Source organism: Dipteris shenzhenensis, chromosome 12 (genome assembly GCF_047967505.1).
Source record: "Dipteris shenzhenensis isolate YYH24624 ecotype China chromosome 12, Dip_SZ_1.0, whole genome shotgun sequence".
NCBI classification, from domain to species: domain Eukaryota; kingdom Viridiplantae; phylum Streptophyta; class Polypodiopsida; order Gleicheniales; family Dipteridaceae; genus Dipteris; species Dipteris shenzhenensis.
In genome coordinates, this window is record NC_141607.1 from 53128437 (window position 1) to 53153914 (window position 25478).

Here is a 25478-nt window from a genome sequence, read left to right on the forward strand (position 1 = left end):
GTAGGGCCCAGGCTGGCAGCCTTTTCAGTTTGTTATATGATGTTTTTTAGCTTGCCTTTGATGTAGTACTTGCAGCCTATAGGGCCCAGGATTCTTTCACTTTTCTAGTATCTACTACTTGCTACCTTTGATGATTGATCATGATGTTTTGGTGTCTATCACTATGTATCAGATGATAGATTCCAGTTCCTGGACTCTTCATGACTTTAAAATCAATAAAAGTTTGAAGTTGAAAGTTTTGTAGTTCTCTCTCAAGTAAATGTGTACAATCTATATTTTTCTGATTTTTTGGGGGTAAAATTAGGGTCACATATGATTCAGCCCCAGGGGCTGAACCATACTCCAATCATACTTCCGTACCCGTATGACGTATGCGTATGGTCACGTATGCTTGGAGGAGTCTATGCCATCTATAGTCTGTATCTTCTCCACCATTCGATCAGTGAGCTCATATACAAGTCCCATGGTAGCCCCTTCCCTATCAGCCAAACGAAGGATCTGCAGAATAGATGACATATCTTCACTGTGACTCTTGCTTCCTGCCAGAACGAGGGACCCAATACAATGGAAGACACCTGTTGTGCTTTCACAGTGCGTGATACTTTCTTCCTGTTGTACTCATCACTGACAACCATACGATGCAATCCATTGTAGACTCTCTCATCCAACAAGTTTGCTAACACGATAAACATGTAAGCAAACCGAGTCTGTGCAGGTTTCACTAATTCCTTCTTGCTGAAAGTTCTATATAATGCTAACACAGTGCTTCTGAGTAACAAAGGTGACAATCATGTTGGCATGTGTTAACACTGGCTTCACCCAAGCAAGCTACCCAATGTCCTCAAACAAGAGGTCAAGGCAATGGCATGTGCATCTAGTACAGAAAATATGAGGCCACTCCTCTACCAAATCTCCTACTCGCACATAGTTAGATGCATTATCCATGCACACCTACACCACATTATCTGGCCCAACATCAAGAATGGCATCTTTTAATATCCCAAAAATGTATTCCCTTGATTTATACTGCCCTCTAGTATCCCCAGACTTCAAGAAGACAGATCCAAAAATGCATGAGACCATAATATCAATGATAGGCCTATGCCGAGTGTCAAACCAGCCATCACACACTATGCTGCATCCATACTTTTTCCAATTCTCCCGAAACTGCAGCAACTCTTGATCTATGCATACCACCTCATTTTTCAGCTCCGAACTGCGCAAGGATTTATAAGATGGAGGCTTAAAGCTAGGCCCAACTTGGCCAATTGCACGAGCCATTTCCAAAAAATATGGACTCCTCACCTTGCAATGAGGAATGTCCTCTGCAAAGAAAAAGCACCGAAGAGCAATGTAGGCATCCTTCCGTGCCTAGGACTCCCATGCCTTGGCCAAGTTCGCAAGGCCATTGCGTCATAGGAACACGTTGCAGAAGCAGACGATAGTGGGACGCATAATCCTCCACATATTGATCTCCCTGATCCAACCGCCGGAGTCCTTTCCAAGTTTCATGTATCGTTTTCTCTTTACGAAACCGTCTTAAGAACACGGTGCGGGCGAGATCATATGTGGTGAAAAGGTCCAACGCATACTCTGCGAGTCACCTTGACGCCTTGCCCACCAAGGTTGATTCGAACAATGCCTCCTATTAGAGTGGCACCACGGGTGGCTGGTTGTTGACCGCATACACCTTCTCGAATTGCCTGACATGAGCATAGGGGTCATTGCTTTTTTTCCCCGAAAACTTGGTGTACTTAACTTGGGCCGCCATCCATCTCCTTCTTGTGGGTTGAACGACCAATCCGCCCACTATTGATGGCCCTTCTCTTCTGAATAGATTGCGTGGGGCTGTAACGGTTGTCGGAGAGGAGGATGCACTCACCACCATGTGTCCATCCAACAAGACCCGCACACGCGGACCTGAGCATGCACGAGGTAGTGAGTGAATGCGAGGGTGTCCCCTACATATGGTTGGACCTGCGAGAAGAACCAAGGGAGTGCTTGTCTTCATGACCGGGGTCCTCCTCTCACATATCCGTGTCGGTGTGAAGGGATCGGGAGGGCCTTGCGAACGTGCTCGCATGCATGCTTACTATGTGGACAGCAAGTACAGAATCCGCTCCCAAGACACCGAATGATGATGGTCACGGCAGTCTCCACTTTCACCTCACCGTAAGTAGGGTGTTGCGGACCACGGTTCCATACGCATCAGATGGAGCTCGTCTAGAAATTCACCAATGTGACGTCTCACTTTTGCAATCTCCTCTTGAACCTCTACATGAGTGCATGGCGATGCCCGCAACTGACCATGCGACGTTCGTCCACAATTGCAGTAGGGAGAGGACGACATGGGAATGGAAGCACCCTACCGAAGATGGGCCATTTGCCAGATCGCAACTTTCCTTGCGTGCGTAGTAAGAATGCACATCGTGAGCAAGGAGAGCATCTATGTGTTCAAGAAGACCACGTGCAATAGTGCCACTGAAAGCTTTAAGAGCAAATGTAAGAGCTGGTCAAGCACGGCCACAAAGAGGTTCAAGGGCTGCCAAGGCCAAGAGTTGAAGCCAAAGTAGCTAATATGGCAATCAGTCCATAGTAATATTGTGGAACCTTTAGTGGAGGAGGTGGAGCCTAAGAGGGCTCAGAGGCCAGCATAGAGGCGAATAATTTGCGTAACAAGGCTTAGAGGTGGCTCAAACCAAGAGCCATAGCAGTGTGAGGCAAACCCATAAAGGAACGTAGGCCATACTTGACAATATCTGGCAATAACTTGGAGTCCATAGCAAAACGAACAAAGACTAAATAGAGCTGCGATGTAGTGCAGCAATAGCAAGGTAAAAAGCATAAGCTAGCTCATAGAAGAGCTTAATGCTACCTTTTTTTTTGCAAAGAAGAACCATCTATTAATGCTTGAAAGACTTCATACAAAACAGCAGCCTCGAAGGTGCTTAGTATGAAAAAGACTAGAAAAGGGCTGAAAGAAAAAAAACCGGCCTGTTCTAGAGAAACCCAGCTCATTGCCTAGGAGATCTCTAGTACTGGGGCTAACAGCCAGGTGGGGGAACTATACAACCAGCAAATCCCTCGCGGAATGAAAATGTAGAAAACTCTTGCATGCGAAGCCTTGCAAAATCGAGCACGCCTTGCGATAGTCGCCCTAGAGCTTGGGGTCCCACGCTCCCACGTGGAGTGGAGGGTGCAGATGATATCCTGTCAAATGGCGACGGTGCAGATGATATCCTGTCAAATGGCAACCAAGGTAGCCAACGGTGGAACCGGATGCTCACCCATCACCAGACTACAGCGAGCAACCCAAATGTTCCACGTCATGATACTGACTACTACCTCCCATACGCTGTCCTCCTGAGAAGAATGAGAAACAAGGCTATCGGGAGGGACCGCCTCATAGAGCTCTATCCTTTGAATGCTCTAACCATGTAATCGGTAAGCTAGGGAGACCTCATCAATCTGGAACGCGTGTCCTCCCTTTGTCAACCAGGCCACCATCCCCCATGTGTAGTCCCTCTAAAGGCTCTGCATATGGGTCATAATCCTGAGGGCTCCCATCCAAATCCTCGTTGCGCTACGACAGCTCCAGTGGCAGTGAGGGATTGTCTTCAGAGAACCAGCAGAAAGAAAGAAAGAAAGTTTATTAAAGTCTTCGGGAGACCGTGAAGGTCTATGAGACTAAAGATAACTGATACAATGAGCATAACGGTGGCGGTCTCAAAACGGACCAGCCAACCGTTTCTATAAAAAAGAGGTTATGAAGGACGGTGTGCCTAGTCCTGATACAAAAAATATGTGTCAACCTCCAGATGATACAAAAAAGAAGGGGGGGGGCACCAAAAATGGGGCAAAGGGGGGAGATACAATATATATGTGCAGGTGGTGATTGTCAGAGACCAATCATAGAGGGGCCGTCAAATGAGAGGCCGGAAAAAACCCTGCGATAGATGATTGGCCTCTGACGTCACGCGGCCTAGTCGAGCTCGATCGTCGGGGGCGACGGGTAGCCTTGTGGATGAGGGCAACGGTAACCCCGGTGGGGCGGACAGAGAGCAGAGACGAGATGTCATGGACCCAGATGTGTGAGTTTGTCCGCTGGCGCAGCTGTCGTGGCTCTGGCTCTTGCTCACGTCCGCGTCGTCGGCTAGACTGAGGAGAGGTATCCTGTGACTGGAAGAAATCAGTGATGGGCCGCTGGGTGTCCTCACGCTGTGTGTGCTGCGCATGTCGCCGTGCTCGGAGAGAGGTATCTCGGTGGCGAGTCATCTCATGTAAGAAAGCGGCTAGGCATCGCTGATCCGGGAACTGCAGCATGTGTGGGAGGGGGCCGAATCCGTCGCGGAAGAGGCAGTGGTACCGGCCTCGAATGGCATAATAGATAGGACATCTGAAAGCAAAGTGCTCCTCCGACTCGATCTCCTGCAAGTCGCAAAGTGGGCAAAGGCGGCCCTCTCGTGGGATACCCTCTGCGCGTCCGCTCTTGATCCGTAATCAGTGTGATGAAACCATAAACTGACCGAGGGAGATCCGGAGCGCATGTGGTAGATGGAGCTGTGTGTAACCCGGAGGTGTGATGAAACCCTCCTGTGAGATCTGGAGGCAGTGTCGGCGGTAGAAGTCGAGCTTCACAAGAAGCTCGGAGTGAAGAAACCATGTCCGCCAGGTGTGGAGCTGGAGCAGATCCGCTCGAATGAGCCGGTTGACCTCCTGGTCAGTGGGAGACAGGGGAGATGGTGGAGCATCGAGACTGTACTGAGAAGGAGGCAACCGGTCTAAGTCGAGGCCCAGTCGGGTGAACCAACTGGAAAGACGACTATATTAGCATCGCTGGTCCCCATCAACGGATAAGCCCATAGAGGAGGATAGGGCTAGCCAAGGTAGGCGGAGGCGACCGTCGGCGGAGGAGCTGAAATCCCTGACTCTGTGGAGATAAATGATAGCCTGGAAAGCCGCATCAAGCTGTAGGGGTGAGGCGCCGAACTCTGCTAGAATGATCTGGTGTGATACCGATGGTTTGCTGCGGATCATCCGAGCAAACATCAGTATCTGCAGGCGCTCGACTCGAGCCCACTCTGTGTCTGAAAGGTCGGCTTCCCACCACGGGCTATCATACATGCATGCTGGGCGGACTAAAGAATAAAAAAGGAGAGACTTGGTCCGCGGGTCCTGGAAGTGGGAGTGGTAGCACTGTCGCTCCAGCTTGGCAAGAGCGGCGTAGCCCCGACTGAGATCTTGGCCTGCATGGCCAGGCACATCGTGAAGATCGGGCCTGAGAAGACAACGCCCAAGTATGTGTAAGAGTCAACTATCTCAACAGGGTCGCCGGCAAAGAGGAATTGCTCTCGGTGCATAGCGGATCTGGAAGTGTTGAAGATCATCACCTTGGTTTTCCTAAGGTTGACCTTCAAGTCATGTGTATCACAGAAGACCTGAAGTCCATCCAGGTGTCGCTGAAGACCAGTAGCAGAAGAGGATAGTAGTACTACATCGTCTGCGTATAGGAGAATCTGGATGACAGCCTCCGCAAGAGAGCAGCTTGCACCTCCGAGTGTCCTGATAGTGGTCTCGAGCTCGTCGATGTAGAGGCCAAATAGAGTCGGTGACAAGGGACATCCTTGTTTGACTCCCATAGTGCTCGTGATCTCTGGGGTCCAGCTGGTGCCAATCCTGACCTGGCCCGTCACCCGCTCATAGAGAGCTACTACTGCCCAGATAACCTCCAAGTCATAGCCTAACTCCTGCAGACGTCTAACGAGTAGGGCGCGGGGAACGGTGTCGAATGCCTTGCGAAAATCCACAAAGCAACAATATACTCTCTGTCTCCTGTATCTGGCCTCCTCAATGATTCCTCTAAGTGTAAAAATGTGATCGTAAGTCGAGTGATCCGCCCTGAAGCCGGCCTGTCCGGATGCCCTGAGCCCCTGTACCTTTGCGCGAGCACTGACCTCGCCATCTAACACTGATGCATAGATCTTGGACATAACATGTCCAATCATGATGGTCCTGTAATTCCCTGGATCCATGGGATCTCCTGCTTTGTAAATGGGTGTGATAGTGTTCAGGGTTTAGGCTCTGGGGAACCCGTGGCAGACAGCTTCATTGAACAGCGTTGCCAGGATGGGGGCTAGAGTTTTGATGCCATAGGCAACAAACTCTGTGCACAGGCCCTCATGATCCTTAGCTCGGTCGTTGTGAAGTTTAAGCGCTGCGTGGGTGACTCCCTGGGTTGTGAAGAGGGTGCAAGAAGTGGGGCGGGGGGTGGCTGAGAGGTCGGGAGGAGGCAAATCAGGGATATCATTGAGTGTACGTGCGTAGGAGTGCCAGAGGGAAGTGTCTGTGAGGGGGGAGGGGGATCAATGTTCTAGGAATTTCCTCCAGAAATCCTTGGAGTTGCTACTAAACAGAATGTTCAGTAGCGTATCCTCATTCTGGCGCAGGAAGGCTAGCTTCTTGCGACGGACTAGTCGACGATAATCCCTAGTGAGATGTGGGTAGGCCCTAGTGTTTCGCTGGGTTGCGTGTGGAGAGGCGTCGAAATCAGAGCCATAGGTAACGGGCATGGACATCCCGTCTAACCACGGATATCAAGCTCGTGAGCGCTGAACGAAGGAGTACTGCAACTCCGCCTGATCCTCGGACCCCCCCAGTATATCTGGTCTCCTCACGGAATACTGACTCCCAGGTATAGCCACTGACCGAGGGGAGAGGGCGCTCGAGACTCTGATGTGTCTCTGTATAGAAAACGATGTCGTGTCCAGTGTATGACTCTGAGAAGTTCCCAGGGTCAGACCATAGAGTACCATTACAGTTCCATATGGTGCATGCCAAGGGTACTGTGTGCTGAGTCTGAATCTCATAGACCATGTCTCCCTATTTGGGGGGGGAGTCTGCTACCGTGTCTGGAGTACCTGGTGGGGCTCGACGGCGGGGGCCAACTAATAGGCGGCCATCTCGGACGACAGCCCACTTTCCCTCCTGACGAGCTACATCTCGCTGCTGAAGCAGGGTGCGCCGCTCTTCCACCTGCATAGGTGTGAGATCCTCATCCATGAAGATAGTAGGGTGATCCCGTAGTGTAGCACGCTGTCTGAGTGTTGCAAGTCGAGCCTGAGTATCCCTGAATCAGATGATGAGTGACTGTGGGCGCGTGGGGTCCCATCTTGTGCGCCATGCATGCTCGATCCCATGCTCGGCGAGGCCGAGGGTAGAGGTCACGAAAGCAGTCGCATCCGCTAAGGAGGTGAGTGAATCTGCGCGGGGGATACCTCGTACTCGGATGTTGAGAGCCTTACTGGCCCTCTGTTTCTGCTCGGCGCACCCTGCTTCAGCAGCAACAATGACACTGCCCCTCCACCTGCATGTGCTCCAACCACGGGCCGATGGGCAAGCCTCTGTGGGCGGCCAGCCAAAAGAAGTAGGAGATCTTCCTCGGCTGCAAACTGGACCATAACTGCGTCCAAAACTTGGAATGGACCTCCTGGGGTATCTCTGGGCCACCCAATGCCTCTCCCTCGAAAGGGTCCAAGTCGAAGAGTCCATCTGAAGCCTCTTGCCAATCCGTGTGGTGTAGGAAAAGAAGGGCACCTCATCCACCTGCTCGGCAAGGCCGCCCCTAGAGGGCCAGAGCCACTATCTCGGATCCCACTGAACCTCCCTCAAGGGCCTACCCTCCCAAAGCCAGCTGCCAGAGGCACCATCTGGGGGCATCCTGCTCTCGATACTGGGAGGATCAATGTGCCACTCCTTCCCCAAACGTCCCACCACTCTGATCATCTGCCAATGAATCCCATCCAGACTCACATCCATCTCTGGGTCTCTCTCAATGAGTGCCTAGAGTAGGCCTCCAGGTCCTACACGGGAAAAAACTAGGCTGCGTGCTACCTCACTGCATCCTCCTCCTCAAGGGGACACCATTCCGAGAAAACTGACCCAACCATCTACTATCTATCCGCACGCGAAGTCCCTCCCATCAGGGATGGCTAGGTCAATCTCTCTCATCTGCTGCCCTGCTCCTCGCAAATGTGCTAAGGCGCCAAGCCTCGCCTCTGTCTCCATGGGTAATCTGCTCCATCTGCCAAAGGAGTCGGCTGGTCCATTGTCCCACTGTGCCCAACCAATGTGAGTCTGTTGCTCAAGCCCATCCTGATCCCTGATCTCTGGGTGCCAAACAAGGGACTGATGCTCGAACTCCTCTCTGTAAGCAGGGTCTATGAAAAGATCTATCTGTGTGAATGCTGCCACTGCCCCCGGTGCGTGGGGTATTCTTGAGAAGCCCTCGCTGTAAGAGGAGCTTCCAAGGCTCTGCACTTGGGGTGAGGCCGTGCACAACCAACTTGCCCAAGAGGGCTCTGCTCTGCATCTCAAGATCAATGATACCCAAGCCTCCCAATGCCTGCGGCATGATCGCCGTCTGCCAAGTGACTCGGGCTCTAGTATTCCTTGTGCCGTCCGATCCCAAAGGAAGTTTCGAACCAACCGTCGGAGCTGCCCAATGCACCCTTTGTGAAAACACTAGCAGGAGGCGATATACCAAGCTATGGCAAGAAGGATCTGATTTGTCACTAAGGCACGGTTGGTTAGGGAGAGTTTGGCCGAGCTCCAGTAGAGAAGCTTGTGCGGAACACTCTCGAGGACTAGGGCGATTTGCTGCTCTGCTGTAATATCGATACCCACCTGGCATCTGAGGTATCTCGTTGTCTGGCCCTGCGGTATCCAACGGAAGCATAGTCACATGAAAACGCGTTTCGTCCTGTTGAAACGCATGAAACATTTCGTCACGAAACATTTCGAAATAGGACGAAACGCTTTGCACGAAACGCTGTTTTGCCCAAATCCTGAAATATTTTTTAAAACAAAATTTTTCTATTTTTCCAATGATTCAATGTCCATATATCTAGATTCTAGAATACATATGCTTTTCAATCCTTGAAGATTGATTTATCTGAAGTTGAAACTTGAGAATCAAGATTGAAAGCTTAAAATAAATTTAAAGAATGTGTTGGTGTTTTATATATCCTTTTTGGGTTTCTTGACTTATATTCATCTTTATTAACTCTAAACTTGAGTATAACATATCTTAGTAGCCAATAGCCTTGAATATATATATTATCATTTAGAAACCTATCCGTTTCGTCTGACAACATGAAACGAAACGAAACGAAACCTGTCGAAACGACAAAACAGAGGAAACGTTTCTTGTGACTATGAGCGGAAGCCAAAGTTGCTCCCCCACTCTCGAATCTCTTGTATCTCCTCAGAGCCTGCGAAGAAACCTATGGATGTTGTCAAGTTGATCCACACACCCGAGGCCTCATAGTATATAAGCCAGGGCTCCCCTGACTCTCTCCAAGCTTGCTGTGGTGCTCTCTTTGTACAAGGCCGTGTCATCTGCAAACTCAGAGTTTAGCAGCTCCTCCTCTTGTCTGATTGGGAGTCTCAACCCCGTGAGGCCTGCCGCCTGTGATCTCAAGTAGTGGCCCAAAGCCTCCATCACAAACAGGAAGACGAAGGGAGTGAGGGGCCAGTCTTGGCGGTCCGAGTGAGAGAGAGAAAAGGCCTCGCCGGTGTGTCTACCAATAAGCATCTAGCTAGAGCTCCCCGCATAAAGCGCAGAAACTCCTTTGATCCATCTATCTGAGAAACCCAATCTCCACATAGTACCCTCCATGAAAGATCACTCCACCTTGTCGTAAGCCTTCTCAAAATCCAAGAGGATGGCCAATGGCTGTAACTCTTCCATGAACCAATCCACTGCCTCCGAGAACGTGAAGATGTTGTCCAAGATGCTGCGCTCCTGAACGAACCTGGTCTGTGTGTCGTGGATAATGTTAGTAAGATGGGGCTGTAACCGCAAACTCAAGATCTTGGCGAGGATCTTGTATGCAGTATCAAGCAAAGTGATTGTCTCCACTGCTGGATGGCTGCCCTATCTCCTCCTTTCGGGATCAAACAAATCCACCCCCTGCTCAGGGACTAAGGAAGGGAGCCCGTGTCGAAGATCTCTTGGCAGGCTAGGTGGAAAGGGGTGGAGAGGATCTCCCAAAAGTTCCGGAAGAAGGCTGGAGTCAAGCTTTCCTCGCCAGGACAATTCTGGGTCGGAAGAGCCTTGAGGGCTTCCTGTTAGAAACTCACTGTGCCCACCTGTGAGCCCCCGATTTGAGGGGACAAGGGGCAGTGAGAGGTAGCGGGGCTGGGAGAGAGTGACTCAGGCCAGAAACAGAGGCAGAAAGAGGCAACCAGCACACGGGCTGGTCGCTGCCTGCAACAGCAGGAATATAAGGGACCTTAGGCCTCACCTGGAGGCTTCTGCAGCTGCGCAGACTGGCTGCACAAGGCACCCTTAAATAGGGGCCTGTGGCAGGCCAAGTCAGCCCAACCAGGGCCACCGACCAGGGCCAACCCTGGTCGGTTTTCTAGGGCCCACCTGATTGGCCACCAGACAGGGTACCGACCCTGCTGGTCGGTCAACTCAAGGGGCCTGGGCAGTGCCTATAAAAGGCCCACTCCTTCATTGTTTCCAGCATCCAGTGCAAGATTGTTTCCAGCATCCAGTGCAAGACTGAAAGCCTCCTTCCAAGGCTGTGCTGTGCACTCAGTTCTGGAGCAGTTTGTGAGAGAGAGAGTCCTTCAATATTCTCCAGCACTTTGCTGTATTTTGTATTGCTCCCTGTGAGCTGTTTTTTCTGCCCACCATCCGGTGGATGAATATACTCTCTCTCTCTCTCTCCGTCCAAGTTATTTCTGAGTGAGTGTTTGTTGCATATGTGATCATCTATCTGAGTTGAGTGTGTGTAAGAGTTAGAGAGATCTTGGGTGGAGGTTTGAGTGATTCATTCCCTCCTATTCTCTAACGTGGTATTAGAGCCATAGGCTCTCAACTCTTCTTCATCAAAGCACTCTCTGAAGGAAGGAGTCCCTTGGCAGAAAGGCGATTCTGTTTTCAGCTTAGGCTAGCACGGGAGGTCAGTACATCTTTTTTGCTTCAGTTTTTCAGTTTGCTATTCACCGAGATGGATCAGCGTTCAGAAGCCTCTACACCCATTGCTCGTCCTTCCTCCTTCTCCAGTCATCTTCCTTCTTCATTTATTCCCAATTTTGGTGAAGCTGGAAAGCTCGATGGGACGAACTATCCAATCTGGAAAGTCAAGATCCGAAGCCATCTGTTGGCACGGAAGCTGCGGAAGATAGTGATTGGGACCGAGGAGAAGCCGGAGGACATTGTGGACAAAAGAGGTGAAGTTTTAGTTGAAACAGATGCAGATGAACTCAGTGCATGGGAGGAGAGGGATGCTCAAGCCTTAGCAATGCTTATTGGCATGACAGCAGATGCTGTGATTCCTCATATCCAGTTGGCAGAGACGTCTTCAGAGGCGTGGGCCATACTGAAGGAGCTGTATGAAACCGATAATACAGCCCGTATCATTACTCTTCAGCATCAGCTTTATAATCTTGATATGAATGAGGGTGATAGTGTGCATGACCATCTGACAAAGGTGAAAGTCGTGCGGGACCAGCTCGCAGCGGTTGGTCAGAAGGTGGATTCTAGTCAATTGGCGTTGCTCATACTCCACAAGTTGCCACGGAGTTTCAAAAGTTTTGTGACTACGGTCACTGCGGGTCAACGGACTAAGCCAATCACCTTTGAGGAGCTTGGCCCACTCTTGCTTCAGGAGGAGGCTAGAGAGAAACTCTTTATGCAAACCGACGAGAAGGCATTAGTGGCCAAAGACAAGCCTGGAAAAGGCAAGCCAAAGGAGTTCAAGAAGTCAGAGGACGTTGACCGAAAGAAGAAAATGAAGTGCTATTACTGTGAAAAGCTTGGCCACTCCGCCAAAGAATGCCGAAAGAAGAAGGCAGATCAGAAGCGGAAGAGAGAAGCCAAGAACAAAGAAGAGCCTAAGAATGATTCTGCCAATGTGACGACTGGACAGTTGTTTTTAATCAGTGAACATTGTTCAGCATATGTAGTCAGTGAAGGTAAAGAGGATTGGTATGTTGACAGCGGTGCTTCCAAGCACATGTCCAATAGAAGGACTTGGTTCTACACACCCGGATTCCAAAGTTTCTGTCGAGGATAACCGGACATGTCCTGTGAAGGGCATTGGTAGCATTCCTTTCATTACGACCGCAGGTGAGGAGAAGGATATCTCTGGAGTACTTCATGTACCCAACCTTTGCAAGAACTTACTGTCTGTAAGTCAGATGGACAAAAACAACATAGCAGTTCTCTTTCAAGATGGCAAGGTCACCGTGACATCCAAAGCCAATGGACAGATGGTGGCTCAAGGAGTTGAAGAGAACGGACTGTACCGCCTTAGTGCAATGTTGGTTCATGAAGACAACGGAAAGTCCAAACTTTGGCATGAGCACTTCGGACATGTCAGCTATGGAATCTTGGCTGAAATGTCAAAGTCGAAGATGGTGGATGGACTTCCACCAATTACACGCAAGGATGATGTCTGTAGGGCTTGTCTAGAAGGCAAGCAACACAGGGATAAGTTCCCACAAGAGGCCTCGTTTCAGGCCAGCAAACCACTTGAGTTGGTTCATGCTGACATTTGTGGCCCAATGTCTACAGCATCGTGGGCAAGATCCAGGTACTCACTTCTGTTTGTGGATGATTTCAGTAGAATGACCTGGGTATATTGTTTGGCTAAAATGTCACAGGCTTTCGAGAAGTTCAAGCACTGGAAGGCCAGAGTTGAAAAGGAGAAAGGGGAGGATGTCAAGACGTTCCGCACAAACAGGGGGGGAGAATTCACCTCAAATGAGTTCAACACATTTTGTCGCAAGCATGGGATCAAGCGACAACTCACCACATCACATACTTCTCAGCAAAACGAGGTAGCCGAGAGGAAGCATAGAACCACCACAGAGACAGGGCTTGCTATGCTCCGAGGGAGGAACCTTTCTAAAGCCTATTGGAGTGAAGCTATCAATACAACCGTACACATTCTCAATAGGATCAAGACGAAGGCCGTCAAGGACAAGACTCCATATGAGGCATTTTATGGTAAGAAGCCCTCTATCACTCATCTTCGCATTTTTGGTTCTAAGATGCATGTGCACAAGGAAGACAGGACCAAGCTTGATTCCCGGAGCAGAAAATGTATCTTTGTTGGGTATAGCGAAGAATCCAAGGCCTATCGATTCTTCGACCCAGTAAAGAAGCAGATCCTTATCAGTCGGGATGTTGTCTTCGAGCAAAAGGAACCTGAACCCCAGGAGGAGCCTCAGATTGAGGAGGAGGAGATTGTTCAACCCTCGAACCCACCCCGTCCCAGGTTGACCATCCAAAAGGTGGCGAAATCAGAAGCTGATGTTCCACAAGATACTGAGGAAGAGCAGGATGTTCCAGAAGCAGTTCTAGTTCCTCCTCCCACTGAGAAGAAAAGGTTGCCCCAATGGTACCTAACGACATTGGAAGAGTCTCGGGTCACTGAATTACCTGAGAGTAGCAGTTTCGGATTGCGTCGGTCCCAACGTCTTCAAAAGACCGCATCCGTGAATTTTACGTCGATGGCTCAACTTGATGAGCCAAGGACCTTCGAGAAGGTGAAGGACAATCCAGAATGGCATGCTGCCATGCAGGCAAAGATGGATGCTATCCTGAAGAACAATACCTGAGACTTAGTGGCCAAGCCCCCGCAACGGAAAGTCATCGGTACTAAGTGGGTATACAAACTTAAATACAAATCAGACGGCAGCTTGGATAAGTATAAAGCAAGGTTAGTGGTCAAAGGTTTTGCTCAAACTGAAGGCATGGATTTTGATGAAACTTTTGCTCCCACAGCTCGCATGGTTACTATTCGAACAGTGATTGCCCTTGCTGCCCAATTCGAGTGGCCCATTTTTCAAATGGACATGAAGTCCGCATTCCTTAATGGAACCTTGGAGGAGGAGGTATACGTGGAGCAGCCACCGGGCTTTCAAGATCCAGGGTCCCCATTACAAGTCTGCAGGTTGAAAAAGGCGTTATACGGGCTGAAACAGGCCCCCAGAGCTTGGTATCAAAGGATTGATGTATTCTTTCAGAAGATAGGGCTAAGTCGGAGTCCTTTTGAGGCAAACCTTTACTTGTTCATTGAGAAGGGATTGCGACTGGTACTCATCCTCTATGTTGATGATCTTATCTTGACAGGTGACCATGCCAAGAAGATTTCACAGGTCAAGGAGCTACTCATGTCTGAGTTTGAGATGACTGACCTTGGGTTATTACACTACTTCCTTGGGATAGAAGTAAAGCAGGCCAAAGACAGGATCTTCCTTTCACAGGAGAAATATTGCAAAGAACTTCTGAAGAGATTTCAGATGGAGGATTGCAGGACAGCAGTAACTCCCATGGAGGTCGGGCTCAAGCTAAGTGTTCACAATACATCTCAGCCGGTCGATACTCCTTTGTACCGACGATTGGTAGGAAGCTTGCTTTACCTTACCAATACTCGACCTGATATTTGTTATGCAGTTGGGCTATTATGCCAGTTCTTTGCTTCTCCCAGGAAGAGTCATTGGGATGCAGGTTTAGGGGTGCTGAGGTATCTAAAGGGTACTTGCACCTACGGGATCACCTACACCAAAGGCATCGAACTAGGCGGGTTCTGTGACAGTGATTGGGTGGGTGATGCTGACACCAGAAGATCGACAACAGGGTATTGTTTTTTACTTGCATCTGGTGCCATCTCTTGGCTGAGTAAGAAACAACCCACAGTGGCCCTTTCATCTACAGAGGCAGAGTACAGAGCTACCTGTACAACAGCCTGTGAGACACTGTGGTTGAGGTGGATTCTGGAGGACATGGACGTATGTCAGGAGGACGCAACAATGCTGATGTGCGACAATCAGAGTTGCATAGCCATTGCCAAGAATCCAGTGTACCATGCGCGGACCAAGCACATCGAAGTTCATTACCACTTTGTTCGAGAGCTCATCATCGACGACGTGATCGAGCTCATGTACTGCCCGACTGCCGATAACTTGTCCGACCTCTTCATGAAGGCACTCCCTCGAGAATAGATGGAGCACGTCTAAGGGCATGAGACTGCAACTCCTCACGGTTCCTCTGGATTGCGTCGGCCACCCACGAAGTCCTCGCAAGATACGGTCTGTGACTACTACCAAATCTCTGCCATGACCTGCTGAATCTCCCCGTCCTTCAGGAGGTCCTTTGGAATGTGGACCCCTTTTGGGGAAGACCTCGACGGGGCTGCTCTAAGTGGAGTACTGTTGGAGAGTGGTTTGACATCGTGGTGCCTGCCCGAATCTCGATAGAGCCGCCTCTGTGTAGTGCCTAGCCCCCAACGTAGAAGCGGTCTAGCCTCTAAAGCAGTCCATCATGTCTCCTCTGTCCGAAAGAGAAGAGGAGGCTTCCAAGTATCCTGCTGAACTCTGGCTCTCGCCACAGGTTTCTGCCACTGATCGTGAAGATGAACTGCTCTCAGGTTCTCCGCTCTACTGCTGGCATCTCAGAGAAGGAGGCACCGCCCTGCTTGTTCTCCCCAAACTCCAGGTTGTTGAAGTCCCCTCCAACAATCCAGTAGTCTACATCCGAAAGACACTCAGTCAGCCTTCTTCAAAAGGCCGGCCGGTGCTGTGGGTACGCTGGGGCATACACATTTAGGATCCCAATCCCGGACTCTCCCATCCTAACTCCCATCCAAACTGCCCATCTTGGGATAAGCTCGCCCTGATCATAAACCTGTGGAGCCATTGTCAGTGAGACCGAGATGCAGACCCCTCCGCTCCGTCCTACTACAGGGAACCACACCTCCGAGCCTCTTTCTGAGAGGTGGTGCCGCCATCTAATGTCTGATGCTAAGAACATATGCTCTTCAATCAAAAGGATGTCCACTGCACGCCCTACCACTGTCCTTTGTAGCTCTTGCCGAAGGATCAGGTACTGCGGTTGACGACAAGCACGGTTATGGAGTCCGTGCATGTTCCAACTCACTATGGTCCAACTCATGAGGACAGGGATCTAGAAAACAAGGCTCTCGTGTAAGTGGGTGCCTGTTCTAGAAAGACTTCCTTATGTGACTTTGTCGAGGGTTTGGAGGGTGCGTAGTCTATGTCTGTATGTCGGTGTACTAGGGTGGACACTAGCTCAATGCCAATCTTTCGTGCCCACTTCATCATGAAGGAGACTTTCACCCCAAATAACTCTGCACACTTCTGGAGTGGCCAGTAGTATGCCTGATCAACCTTTGCCTCAAGCGGCAATCTGATAACTCCTACCGCCAAACCACACATCGACTTCTCCCGTGTGAAGCACAATCTGAGAATTCACCTCAGCACAATGGGCGTGCCAAAGGTCTAGTCCCCGTGGCTCCATCCACTCCTCCATCATGCGTGAAATATGATCTCCCAGCATAGCATCAAGCACTACTAGGGACCACTTCTTCAACCCTGTGGAGGCGAACTAGAATCTCCAAACTCGGTGTGTCTGGGAGCCCACTACGCTGATGGAACCCCCTTTCCGGGGCTGCAAGGTCACAAGCATTACCTCAAGGGGTAGAGGGTAAGAGTCCAAAATCTCTAGATAGTTCTAGGGTCCCAATCTCCAAATTTCCCGCGGTAAGGGACGCCCAGGTTGGAAATTGGGAGCTGCTGACCGAGAGGACGAGCCCCTTCCCTCTTGATCCCCCCTTGAATGGAGAGAGGGGACCGGATGCTGCGATGAGGAAGCGAAAGGGGTGCTGTCTTACCCTTGCCTGTTGGCAGGGGAGTCGAGGTGGGGGAGGGGAGGGGAAGCCGAAGAACCTGCTAGGGACGTGGAGGGCGGGGCGGAGGGGAGGGGGCGGCGCTTTCGAGCTTGTTTGCTTGGTTTCTTTTTCTTTTTAACATGGGTCCAGTCCCCTTCTTAAGGGGTCACCCAGGGGGTCTTAGACTCTTGCTGCTCCTATCTGGGGGGGTTCTGGGCTCTGGCTTGCCGACTCTGCCTGTTTTGTAGGGGTGGGGGAGGAGGAGCTCGGCCTTGGCCACGGAGGCAATCTCTAGCTAGGTGACCAATCTATCTGCAACGAAGACACTGGCCTTGTAACCCATAAATCTCCACTCGCTCGCGAGTGTACCCCCTTCAAGGGTCTCTAGGAGGATCAACTCTGGGAGGGACTCTGGGCTCTCAACCACTAGTCTGATCCTGGGGACCCTGTCATCTGTTACCATTGATGCGGCCGAATCTGACGGAGACTCCAGCACAGTGCCAAATGCTGGACCAATGGAGGGGAGGATGCCTCTATATTCCTTTGGGAGCCTCGAGAAGTGGAGTATAATCAGAAAACAAGGAACATGGTGTGTGTGTCCATGTCCTCCACTGTAAAGCCATGGTACCAAGGGAAGAGAGATACCAAATGCGGGCCAAGGAGGATGGGACTCTGCTTCACAAGTGCCAAGGCGGTAGCAAGAGAGCTCAGCTGGATGAGGAAGACGCCTCTTTCGTAGATGGTAACCTCCTGAATGTGGTCGCCATCTAGTGCCAAGCTCACCTGCATCCACTCTCGCACTTGTCTCCTTGTGGGTGTGAGGCCCACAATTCTGCCCACGATTGCCTTGGCCTGGAGAGACTAAACTGCTTGCTGTACCTGTTGCTTGTCGATTGGAGAAAGAAGGACCTTAACTGCTATGGGATTTGAGGGTGTTGCCATAGAGCCTCTCTGGCTAGACCAAAGGTTATCACCAAGATTTTCCTCCTCCGAACAAACACAAATGCTCCCGTTGTAAAAGAAGAAGAGGGAGAACCAGAAGGAAGAAGGCGAAGACGGGAGTCAGGATGAAGCGGAGAGAAGTGTTAGAATTATTGCCATATTCTAGGCAGTGTGTGAGAGAGAGTAGAGTGAGAGAGTAAGAGAGCTGAACGTCAGATTGCAATAGATGAAGTGAAGTAGTACAACAAGAGGGAAAGGTTTTGTCTAAGTGACAAAACCTAGTGAACTAACTGTGGTTAGGGAAAAAATCTCAAATGAGGGAAAAGGGCCCTTAACCTACTTATTACATTACATTGGTCACTGCTAGAATATAATAATAATTCTAACACCCCCCTGCAGTGCCAATGTCATGTACAAGGAAATGATCAATCACCAAAAGGAAATAAGTTCAGGGCACTGCGAAATGCCTCAAACTTTTCACGTGGAAGTGCTTTGGTGAAGATGTCTGCAACATTGTCATGTGTTGATACATAGATCATACTGATCTCTCTTGCATGCAACTTCTCTTTCACATAGTGATAGTGAACCTCAATGTGCTTCGTGCGAGCATGAAACACAAGATTCTTTGCCACTACTATAGCACTCTGACTATCAGTGAGAATCGGAGAAGGACCCTCTAATAAAAGATGAAGATCAGCAAACAAACGACGCAGCCAAACACATTTAACTGTCGCTGTGAAAGCTGCTCTGTACTTAGCTTCACATGAGGAGGTAGCCACTGTAGATTGTTTCTTGCTCAACCAAGAGATGCAAGCATGTCCTAGAAAGAAACAATTCCCACTGGTGGACTGCCTAGTATCATAGTCTCCAGCCCAATCTGAGTCACTGTAAGCATGCATTTGCAAGTCACTCCCCCTGGGAACATCAAGCCAAAAGACTTTGTACCTTGCAAGTAACGGAAGATGCGTTTTACAGCGTGCCAATGCATAATCTTTGGGCTGTGCATATACATGCTCACTTGAGAAACTAAAAACTGAATATCAGGTCTTGTATTGCAGAGATAAATGAGGCATCCAACAGCCTGGCTATAGAGTGTGACATCAATTGATTCACCCGCATCATGCATTGTAAGCTTCAACCTCGGCTCCATGGGAGTGGACATAGGCTTGCAATCATGCATGTTGAATCTGTCCAAGAGCTTTTGAACATACTTAGACTGAGACATAACAATGCCATGTTTCTCTTGAATAAACTGGATCCCCAAAAAGAAATGTAACAAGCCCAAGTCTCTGACATATCAAATGTAGCTTTCAATTGGACTTTGAAATCTGCAATTACTTTGTCATTTGATCCGGTGAGCAGCATGTCATCTACATAAAGAATGATGACCAAAATATCCCCCCCATCCTTCTTGATGTAGAGGGTGCTCTCAGTTGGACTATTGTGCAACCCCTTGCTAGTTAGAAAGGCCTCAATTTTGACATACCATGCACGTGGAGCTTGTTTCAGCCCATATAAAGCTTTATTCAGCTTGCATACCTGATGTGGATTTCCTGAAATTTCAAAGCTCGGAGGTTGTTTGACATAAACCTCTTCCAACAAGTCTCCATTAAGGAAAGCTGTTTTAATGTCTAACTGATGAACATTCCATTCAAAATTTGCAGCCATTGCTATAACTGACCTGATGGTGGTCATTCTGAATGTAGGAGCAAAAGTCTCCTCATAATCTATGTCCTTTTTCTGAGCATATCCTTTTGCAACCAGCCTTGCCTTGAACCGATCAATGGACCCATCTGGCTTTCTTTTGACTTTGAAAACCCAACGTGTACCTATGGCATTCTTACCTGGTGGCAAATCCACGACTTCCCAAGTCTGATTTTTATGAATGGACTGCAATTCATCGTGCATGGCATTCATCCAATGCACATTATCCTTTGCTTCTTCAAATGTCTCAGGCTCCTCCTCATCAAGAAGAGTACCTGCATAAGCTGATTCAACTGAAAGAGCCCCCCCCATGTGCCTTACTGCACTACGAGAAGCAAGCAATGCGGGACTGTTTTGGCTGCATCTATCTCTTGAATTTCTTGCCTGACAACTTCATCCACACCCTGAGGTTGTACTAATTCAGCTGGGGGCTGAATCTGTACATGTGGATCTGGCGGAGGTTGCTGTAAATTCTGAGTTTCAGCGAGGGAACCAAATGCTATAGGAAGCATCCCCTCAAACACATCATCTGAAGAGGTTGAAATCTGAAATTCTGCATGTATATGTGCAGAATTTTCAGAGAATATAACATCTCTACTAACAAAAATCTTGCGTGTAGTAGGATTGTAGAGACGATAGCCTTTGCTTTGTGAACTATATCCCACAAAAATGCATTTGAGTGCCTTATCTGACAACTTGTGTCTGAACTCCACAGGCACGTGGGCATATGCAACACAACCAAAAACTCTGAAATGGTCCACTGAAGGCTTTCTCCCATGCCATGCCTCATAGGGAGTGATTGTCTTAAAAGCCCTTGTAGGAGCCCGATTTAAAAGATAGTTGGCACACATGAGACCTTCCAGCCAAAACCTGTGAGGCAACTTCTTACTTGTGAGCATGCATCTATCCATTTCCATGGTGGTGCGATTTCGCTCAGCTTTGCCATTTTGTTGAGGTGTAAGCCTCACTGTAAGCTGATGCATGATGCCTTTTTCTTTCAAAAATGTCTCAAATTCATGAGACATATACTCCCCCCCTCAATCTGTTCGAAGTGTCTGCACCTTGAGTCCTGTCTCATTTTCAACCATAGCCACAAAGTGTTTGAAATGCAAAAATACTTCTGATTTTGCCTTGAGACCATAGACCCAAGTGTAGTTGGTAAATTCATCTATGAATGTAACAAAATAGAGATAACCCCAAAAGTAGGTGTCCTCATGGGACCGCAGACATCACTGTGAATAAGCTGTAATTTTCGAGTAGCTTTCATTGCACCATCCTTTTTGAAGGGAAGTCTACGCATTTTGCCAAGAATGCAGCCTTTACATGCATGAGGAGGAGGAGACTCCAAAAGAGGCAATGCATCAACCATATCATGCCTCTGAAGTGTCATTAAGCTGCCATAGTCCATGTGCCCATACCTGGCATGCCATAACTCCACATTCTGCATCGCAACAGTGGGAGTGCTAACCGATAATGCAAGATGGGATCTTTTTTCATATAGATCAAGCTGAAAAAGACCCCGATACAAAGTGCTAGACAACATCAAAGCATAGTCATTTTCTTTATCTCTGACTGCACACTTGTCATCGTAAAAAACAACCTGAAATCCTCCTCTATTGAGTGAGGACACTGAAAGTAAACTCTTCTTTATCCCTGGCACATAGAGTACATCTGAGATTCTGAAATCTGTGCTATGATCTGTCACTGAATAAGAAGAATTATTCGCACAAGTTACCTTCTTCTTGGTGGGTGAAGAATGCAGAGTTACAAACAGACTCTTCTTGGAAGTGATGTGCTTTGAAGCACCACTGTCAAAATACCAAGTATGAAGTGTCTCATCAACACTAAAGGAGCATTCATCCTTTGAAGGATCATAGCTGCAAGTCAAGAAAGCATATGGGTCATCATCATGAGTGGCTGTAATATCAGAGCTACCCACTGAAAAATATGAAGTGCAAGACAAAAAGGCATAGTGCTCTTCAACCAAGTTGGCTGCAACTCCTCCATCATGAGAATGTGGAACTGATGCATTTGATACAGCCATACCGGAATTCCTTTTCTTCTCTTTGGCTATGCGCTTTTCGCACTCTCCAATATAATGACCTGGCTTTTTGCAATAGTGACAGATGCCCTTCTTTTTCTGCTTATTTGTATCACCCTTTGCCTTATAAGAAGGCTGTCCAGAATCAGCTTTATGCTGATGTGTGGGCTGATTGGCATGTGGCGTTTGCTGCCCTTTACCCTTGGGCTTGAACTTGGAGAGCATAGCATGCTCGCCAGCTCGAGTTGCCTTATTTCTACGAGTTTGTTCCTCCTGCAACAGAAGTCCTACCAACTCGTGAAAGGAGAGAGGATTGCTGCCCCCCCTCAATGACAAATTCAGCGAGGTGAAAACCGAGATAGGACTCATGAAGAGAGTTCAGAGTGGTGGTGATCATCTCTGAATCCGGAATGACTTCATCAATATTCAGCAATTGTTCCTTGAGGTCCTGAAGCTTTGTGAGGTGAGAATTCATGGAATCTCCCTCCTCCATATGTGTATGGGAAAGTTCTCGCTTCAGAAAGGAAACCCTGGCATCATTTCTTACTGCAAACATACTCTCTAGTATTGCCCAAGCTGCCATAGATGTCTTGCATGACCGAATATGAGGTATAATGAACCTCTTGACAGAAAGAGAAATTACTGAAAGAGCTTGTGCATCTCTAGAGTCCCATCTTTTCTGTTCTGCTGTGGGAGCTTTTGGAGCGGCTGCTCCAACCACCTGTGCTGCATTTATACCTCTACCCTTGCCTCCAACTATAGGAGTGACAGGTGTAGTAGCTGTATTCATCTCCATTGACATAATCCCAAAGATGTCTGCCAACCAAGATATTGCGAGCCATGAAACTCCACAAGGAGTAGTTGGTGCCATCCAACTTATCCTCCTGTGTGAGAACCCCGAACACCTCATTGGAGTTGTTCTAAGCCATTTATACCAGATAATATAAAAAAATACAGCAGACTGACCAAGTGAAATCCCTTCCTAGGATATAAAATGCACAAGTAAAATCTACAAAGAAAAATTTGCCCATAGTGACAAATACTGTCACAGCCTATGAAAGGCTCAGAATGCACTTTAATTTGTCCTGCAAATGCTCTCAAAAACTTGCAAAAAACACTGCAGAATTTGCCAATGTCTGCAATGTCACTCAAAATGAGTCCAAAATTGTCTGCAATAGTCCCAAAATGCTTTTACACTGCCAAATTGCATCCGAATGCCAAAAGCCCCAATTTCATCAGAAAAATTGCATCCAAAAGAGGGCAAATTGCCTGAAAGCCCCAAAAATGCACGAAATTGTTATGTAAAGCAAAAATCCCCAAATTTTTGCAAGAAATTGCAACTCAAAAGGGGCAAATTGACTGAAAGCCCCAATTTGCAATTTATCTACAAAAGGAGTAAATTCTACTGCCAATGTGCTCGAATGTGACTCAAATTGAGTCCAAAAAGCCTGCAAAGCTTCCAAATTGCTCTTCTTCTGCAAGATTATAATCCAATTGCAAAAGCCCCAATTTCTTGCAAAAAATTGCAACCAAAAGAGGGCAGATTGACTAAAAGCCCCAACTGTTGCAAAAATTGCAATGCAAGTCCAAAATCCCCAAACTCTTGACAAATCTGCAATCTGCCTACAATACTTATCCAAGAATGTACAGAAGCCCCAGATTTTTGTCCCAAAGACTGCAATGTGCCTGCAAAATATTACTTGCTGCAAAAATAGAAGTACCTACACCTTGTGTCTGCTGGTGGCTGTACGGACATCAGCGCAGTACGGAGGTACAGACTAACTGCCTGCAGTTGGAACGCAGTTGGAACGGGAGTGGCTTGCGTAACTTTGTACGGATGTACGGTCATCCTTCTTGCGTAGTACGGGCATGTACGGACGGTAGTACGTCAAACAGCTTTGAAGTCGTGTACTACCAAGCAACCAACAAGCTGTGTGTTCAGCCAAATGGCTCACAACACGGATGAGCAGTAGGTACGGACAATCGGCGCAGATCTGTACGGAGATACCTATACGGAGCAGGTGGTACGGTGTAGGTATGGTGAGTGTACGACGAATGTACGGCCATCAAACTCCAAATCCGTACATCGTATGGGCGTTGTACAGCTGTTCATGGGCGTTGTACGACAATCTCTTGCATGACTGTACGGATAGTCAACGCAAGTACGGATGGCAAGTACGGACTGGCGCAAGAGTACCGTACAAACTGTACGGACAATCAACGCAGGTACAGACTGCTGCTGTACGGAGGTACGGATGGCAGATTGGCGCTGGGTGTAACAAGCTGGGAGCTGGGAGCTAGGGGCTAGGCCGGAAGCTAGGAGCAGGGTCTTGCTGCTCTGATACCAAATGTGAGAGAGAGGAGAGAGAGAGCAAGAGAGCTGAACTTCAGATTGCAATAGATGAAGTGAAGTAGTACAACAAGAGGGAAAGGTTTTGTCTAAGTGACAAAACCTTATCCTTCACTAACCGTAGTTAGTGAACTAACTGTGGTTAGGGAAAAAAACCTCAAATGAGGGAAAAGTGCCCCTAACCTACTTATTACATTACATTGGTCACTGCTAGAATATAATAATAATTCTAACACAATGACCAATGTAATCCAAAAGTGAGTTAGGGGCACTTTTCCCTTAGAGGTTTTTCCCCCTAATCATAGTTAGTGGGTTAGTGTGGTTTTGTCACTTAGACAAAATCACCTTCACTCTTGTATGTTTACTATCTTATCTATTGCAGCTTTGACGTTTTGGTTCTCTAGCTCTTGCTCCCGTGCATCCTACTTGCACCTTTCTAACATTTGGTATCAGAGCCACAAGCTCTTGCTCCTGCCTACTGCTTGCTCACTCTCGGACTTCTGCTCATTGTACAATAGTACAGTCAGCCGTACATCTTTTGCGCTACCCATCTGTACGACAATACGGTCAGTCGTACTGTTTGCCGCCGTACGTTTTGTAAATCTCCAGTCCTACTCGTCCGTACAGCATGCACGTCGCCTGTACAACAGAGAGCTTCGTCCGTACAACAGACGCTACCTACCCCGTACAGCAGGTGTCATCGTACGGTCGACCAACAACTAGTACACGTTGTACAGTATTCTTGCGCCAGTCCGTACCTGCTTTGTCATACGTTCCGTATCTGCTCTGCCAAGTATCACCCAGGTTGTACTGCCTCACACGTGCGCTCCGTACTAGGCCGTACCAAGCAAGCCGTCGTACAAGATATCGTATGGCTGCCACTCCTCTACCAAATCTCTTGCTCGCACGCAGTTAGATGCATTATCCATGCACACCTGCACCACATTATCTGGCCCAACATCAAGAATGGCATCTTTTAATATCCCAAAAATATATTCCCTTGATTTATACTGCCTACTAGTATCCACAAACTTCAACTGGACAAATCCAAAAATGCATGAGACCATAATATTAATGATAGGCCTACGCCGAGTGTTAGACCAGCCATCACACACTATGCTGCATCCATACTTTTTCCATTTCTCCCGAGACTACAGCAATTCTTGATCTATGCATACCACCTCATTTTCAACTCCGAACTGCGCAAGGATTTATAAGATGGAGGCTTAAAGCTAGGCCCAACTTAGCCAATTGCACGGACCATTTTTAAAAAATATGGACTCCTCACCTTCCAATGAGAAATGTTCTCTGTAAAGAAAAAGCGCCGAAGAGCAATGTAGGCATCCTTTCGTGCCTGGGACTCCCATGCCTTGGCCAAGGCTCCCTTTGACACCTTTTGTTTCTTCTGTTTTGGTTCATGTGCAGATGCACTTGCACTTGCAACACCACTCTCCCAAGCATCTCCCAAATCAGCCACATCTGCATCAAGCTCTTCTGCAAATTTATTTTTACTTGCCTTTGCTTGCAATCTTCTGCAAGTGTCTTTCACATTTTCAGGGGGGGAGGTGCAAGGGTCAACCCCAAGGCTTGTCAGCCAAAAAAAGTGTGCTCTTATGCGGGTAGGTCCTCCATCCCATTTGTGAGGGCAGTACTTGCATTTACAAGTGAACTGCCCCATTCCCAAAAACTTCAGTGTCTCCACAAATTCCCATTCTTCTCCTTTCTTTCTTCCCAT

General features: G+C 48.4%; 1 protein-coding gene across 1 annotated transcript; it reads right to left on the bottom strand.

Moving 5' to 3' along the window:
- Positions 1-951: 951 nt before the first annotated feature.
- On the bottom strand, positions 952-25478 carry LOC147896388 (uncharacterized). The gene is made up of 3 exons (XM_087382278.1): positions 25032-25478; positions 24588-24780; positions 952-1325 (listed from the first exon to the last, which is right to left on the bottom strand). The coding sequence occupies exons 1-3, from the start codon at positions 25476-25478 to the stop codon at positions 952-954; spliced, it is 1014 nt and encodes a 337-aa protein (XP_087238404.1).